The sequence below is a fragment of the Haliotis rubra genome, unplaced genomic scaffold (assembly GCF_003918875.1).
Source record: "Haliotis rubra isolate DU_JTF1 unplaced genomic scaffold, ASM391887v1 Scf967, whole genome shotgun sequence".
In the NCBI taxonomy this organism is placed as follows: Eukaryota; Metazoa; Mollusca; class Gastropoda; order Lepetellida; family Haliotidae; genus Haliotis; species Haliotis rubra.
Window position 1 is genome coordinate 217,335 of NW_025767709.1, and position 4,785 is coordinate 222,119.

The following is a 4,785-nucleotide window of genomic DNA, read 5'->3' on the forward strand; positions in this document are numbered from 1 at the left end:
TTCTAGTGTAGAATGTGTCCCCAGTAGCCTGTGAGATTCTAATGTAGAAATTGTCCCCAGTAGCCTGTGGGGATTCTAGTGTAGAATGTGTCCCTCAGTAGCCTGTGGGGATTCTAGTGTAGAATGTGTCCCCAGTAGCCTGTGGAGATTCTAGTGTAGAATTTGTCCCCAGTAGCCCAAGTGGAGATTCTAGTGTAGAATGTGTCCCCAGTAGCCTGTGGGGATTCTAGTGTAGAATTTGTCCGCAGTAATAATAATAATAATAATAATACACATTAAGATTTGTATGGCCTTATTTGCTTATTTTAAAAACACTCTAAAGGGCTTAACATATAAAATACTGTATGGTGATATACAGGTGGTATACAAGTGATGCTAAAAGATGAAACATCTAACACATGGTAAAACACATACAAGGAGTAACATTGTACGCAGTGATAAAATCAGTGATACATTATGTTGAATAAGCAGCTTTTAAAAAGACGAGTTTTAAGAGCTTTCTTAAAAAATGTCCAGTGAGGATGAATTTCGTAGGCTCATTGGTAGACTGTTCCAAAGATTAGCTGAAATGCTGTCAAAACATCTGTGGCCATACGTTACTATACACGTCTTTGGTTGACAGAGTCGGGATTCATATTCTTATCTGAGAGGACCTGGCTGGATGATATGGCACAACAAGTTCCTGAAGATAGTATGGGGCCAAACCGTGGATACATTTATAAGCATACATCAAGATCTTATACTGGCATCTCTGTCTGACTGGAAGCCAGTGTAGCTTCTCTCTCACAGGCGTAATCTCCTCACGTCGGCCAGTTTTGGTAATGAGTCTAGCCGCACAGTTCTGCACCTTCTGTAGACGACTGGTGAGAGTTTCAGGTAGTCCACAGAGAAGACCATTTCCATAATCCAGTCTAGATGTTACTAAAGCATGTACTAGAGTCTTACAACAGTCTCCTGTGATGTATCTGCGTATGGCTGAAATATTCTTGATCTGGAAGTAGCATGACTTGGCGATGGCATTGACTTGTCTCTCCATTGTCAGTTTGTGGTCGAAGTGAACACCAAGGTTCTTCACAGAAACAGCTGATTTAACAGAGCTGTCTCCAACTTGTACTTGCATATCACTGGTGTCAACTTTAGGGTTCTTGGGACTGAAAATAATAAATTCAGTTTTTCCTGATTGACTTTAAGCATATTGTTAAGCTTGTCCAGTCGATGACATCTGACACACAGGCTTCCAATGCTTTTGAAGTGGGCGTCCAAGAAATCCCAGGTTGAACAACTCTGTACATCTGCTGATCATCCGCATAAACCATATAGGAGAGATCATGTAGTTGGCAGATGTTGCCCATCGGCTTTGAATACAGACAGTACAAAACAGGCCCCAAAACGGAGCCCTGTGGTACCCCCGAAATGAATATCCGCACACTCAGACACTGTAGATCTTATTGCCACACTCTGTGTTCTGTTTTAACATATAGGACTGAACCCATGATAGGGCTTCTCCGGTCACACCATAGCTGTACTGTAGTCTCTTGTAATAGTATGTCGTGATCTATGAGATCGAATGCAGCTGACTGATCGATCAACACCATTGCGACGGCAGTTTTGTTGTCTGTTCAGAGCTTTGATGATATCATGGAGATTCTAGTGTAGAGCAGTTTCCCCAGTAGCCTGTAGGAGATTCTAGTGTAGAATGTGTCCCTTGAAGTAGCCTGCGGAGATTCTAGTAGTGTAGAGCCTTTGATTCTAGTGTAGAATGTGTCCCCAGTAGCCTGTGGAGACTCTAGTGTAGAATTTGTCCCCTAGCCTGTAGACTCTAGTGTAGAAATTTGTCCCCAGTAGCCTGCGGAGATTCTAGTGTAGAATTTGTCCCCAGTAGCCTGTGGAGATTCTAGTGTAGAATGTGTCCCCAGTAGCCTGCGGAGATTCTAGTGTAGAATGTGTCCCCAGTAGCCTGTGGGGACTCTAGTGTAGAATTTGTCCCCAGTAGCCTGTGGAGATTCTAGTGTAGAATTTGTCCCCAGTAGCCTGTGGAGATTCTAGTGTAGAATGTGTCCCCAGTAGCCTGCGGAGATTCTAGTGTAGAATGTGTCCCCAGTAGCCTGCGGAGATTCTAGTGTAGAATGTGTCCCCAGTAGCCTGCGGAGATTCTAGTGTAGAATTTGTCCCCAGTAGCCTGCGGAGATTCTAGTGTAGAATTTGTCCCCAGTAGCCTGCGGAGATTCTAGTGTAGAATGTGTCCCCAGTAGCCTGCGGAGATTCTAGTGTAGAATGTGTCCCCAGTAGCCTGCGGAGATTCTAGTGTAGAATGTGTCCCCAGTAGCCTGCGGAGATTCTAGTGTAGAATTTGTCCCCAGTAGCCTGCGGAGATTCTAGTGTAGAATGTGTCCCCCCAGTAGCCTGCGGAGATTCCCCAGTAGTGCGGAGAGTGTAGAATGTGTCCCCAGTAGCCTGCGGAGATTCTAGTGTAGAATGTGTCCCCAGTAGCCTGCGGAGATTCTAGTGTAGAATGTGTCCCCAGTAGCCTGTAGGGACTCTAGTGTAGAATGTGTCCCCAGTAGCCTGTAGGGACTCTAGTGTAGAATGTGTCCCCAGTAGCCTGTGGAGACTCTAGTGTAGAATGTGTCCCCAGTAGCCTGTGGAGATCTCTAGTGTAGAATGTGTCCCCAGTAGCCTGTAGGGACTCTAGTGTAGAATGTGTCCCCAGTAGCCTGTGGAGACTCTAGTGTAGAATGTGTCCCCAGTAGCCTGTAGGGACTCTAGTGTAGAATGTGTCCCCAGTAGCCTGTGGAGACTCTAGTGTAGAATGTGTGCCTATTAACTGTAGGGACTCTAGTGTAGAATGTGTGCCTATTAACCTGTGCTGGTCTTCCTGTTTAGATTTGTTCCCAGGAAACGTGTATGTCGCCCAGTGAAGGTTGTGTCCCTAGTATTCGTTAGGGTTGAATGTTTCTGTATCACTACATTCACGGACTACTTTCATGTCAGAGGAACTGCACTGCTATCCAGGAATATCTTTCTATATCCAGCTGTGAGTGAGTGAGTGAGTGAGTGAGTTTAGATTTACCCTGCTTTTAGCAATATTCCAGCAATATATCATGGCGGGGGACACCCCAAATGAGCGTCACACATTATACCCATGTAGGAAATCGAACCCGTGTCTTCGGCGTGACGAGCGAACGCTTTAACCACGAGGCTACCCTACCGCCCCATATCAAGCTGGTCAACAACAGAGGCCTGCTTATGATCCATGCACTGACTGACCTTACATCAGGAACACGTGCATTAATTATATTACTAAAACAGGATCGGATTATGAGCTGAATTTAGAAATATTCAGGGAAACAATCCTACCTGTGCAGCACTTGTAATCAGAGTACCAGAGCATTAATCGAGCACAACCCACTTTTGTATGCTACGCACGAAAACACTAGATGATGTAAATGCTTTGGAAACCAATTAATACGGTCGCTGTAACATATTACATTCTGATTAAAACAAAAACAAAACTGAAATTAAAATACGGTTACAATTTACTTATAGTCAGAGAAGATTCTCAGAGGAATATACAAACTCAGCACCATCATTGGGCCACCACAAAGGGTTCAGTTGCATGGATCATACTGGTGACATGCCTTGTTACTACGTTTCCATACGCCACAATGCCGTCGGAAGACTTTCATCAGACCAATGAACCATAGGCCATGTCCTCAAGATGCGTCTTGACCATCCTGACTATGCCTTTTTTGTGAGGAGAGGAAGTCTGATCAGACGACGTTCCATCAATCCTGCAGCACACAGATGTTGTTTCTGATGGTACCGAGACTCGGACTCCCGCTCCCCATTGCCGGCACAGTTCGTCGACATGGATCATGGGATAGCGTCTTGCCTCAGATCCCCGCGTCACACACGCCAATAACTTGCCACCGTATATTTTCTGTAAGTCTACGCCTTGCCCTGTACTCTTTTGCTTCAGGAAACTAGTATACAAATATGATATGTATAGTCGAACCTCGTTTATAAGAACGCTTGTGTTGTCTGGATATCCCAGTGTGCTTGGCTCCTCTCACACGAGAACAAACGGCCTATAGCTTCAGATATAAATGTTCGAAGCGCCTGCTGTACATGTATTTTAGTTTGCGTGGGTATTATGGCCTGTTGTAGCACACTAACAGGCTTGTGTGTCGTGTGCGTGTGCGTGTGCTTGTGCGTGTGTCTTTAGGGCGTGGTTATTATAAGTTGTTCACGGGTTACGAGGGGGGCATGGGTTGATGTACCCTCGATGTTTGTTTATGTTCCCTGAGCCCGTTTATGATAGTCCTGAATGTGAGGGTCAGTGTTCGACTGGGCGGTTGTGTCATCGTGGGCGGTCTAATATAACTTTTATAACACCTCAAATATCCATGTTACGTGATACACGTTAGTGTGGTCCTTGGAATGACTTATTTCCACCTTTTAAACATACATATGCATCAAAGGTGCATGATTCTAGATTTGTCAGCACTGAACTTTAGTTTTAACTGAAGGCTTTCCTCCGTCGTGCAATCGACAGTTTAATTTAACCTTCAACAATATTCCAGACGTTAGCTTGTAAATATCCCGAGTTTAGACCAGACAATCTAGTGATCGACATCATGAGAACTGATTCAAACAATTTGGATATGATGATATGCAATCAACTGTAGAGATCTGAATGGAGATAAGTTTACCACATATATATCTGATAGTCCTGAATGTAACTGCGGGCATCACACCGAAGATGGGCTTCATTTCTTCCTCATC

At 44.5% G+C, this 4,785-nt stretch overlaps 1 protein-coding gene across 1 annotated transcript; it reads right to left on the reverse strand.

Annotated features, from left to right (window-relative positions):
* Positions 1-631: 631 nt before the first annotated feature.
* Positions 632-3,870, reverse strand: LOC124265219. Its single transcript, XM_046700012.1, has 2 exons — positions 3,740-3,870; positions 632-1,151 (listed from the first exon to the last, which is right to left on the reverse strand). The coding sequence occupies exons 1-2, from the start codon at positions 3,868-3,870 to the stop codon at positions 632-634; spliced, it is 651 nt and encodes a 216-aa protein (XP_046555968.1).
* Positions 3,871-4,785: the final 915 nt, after the last annotated feature.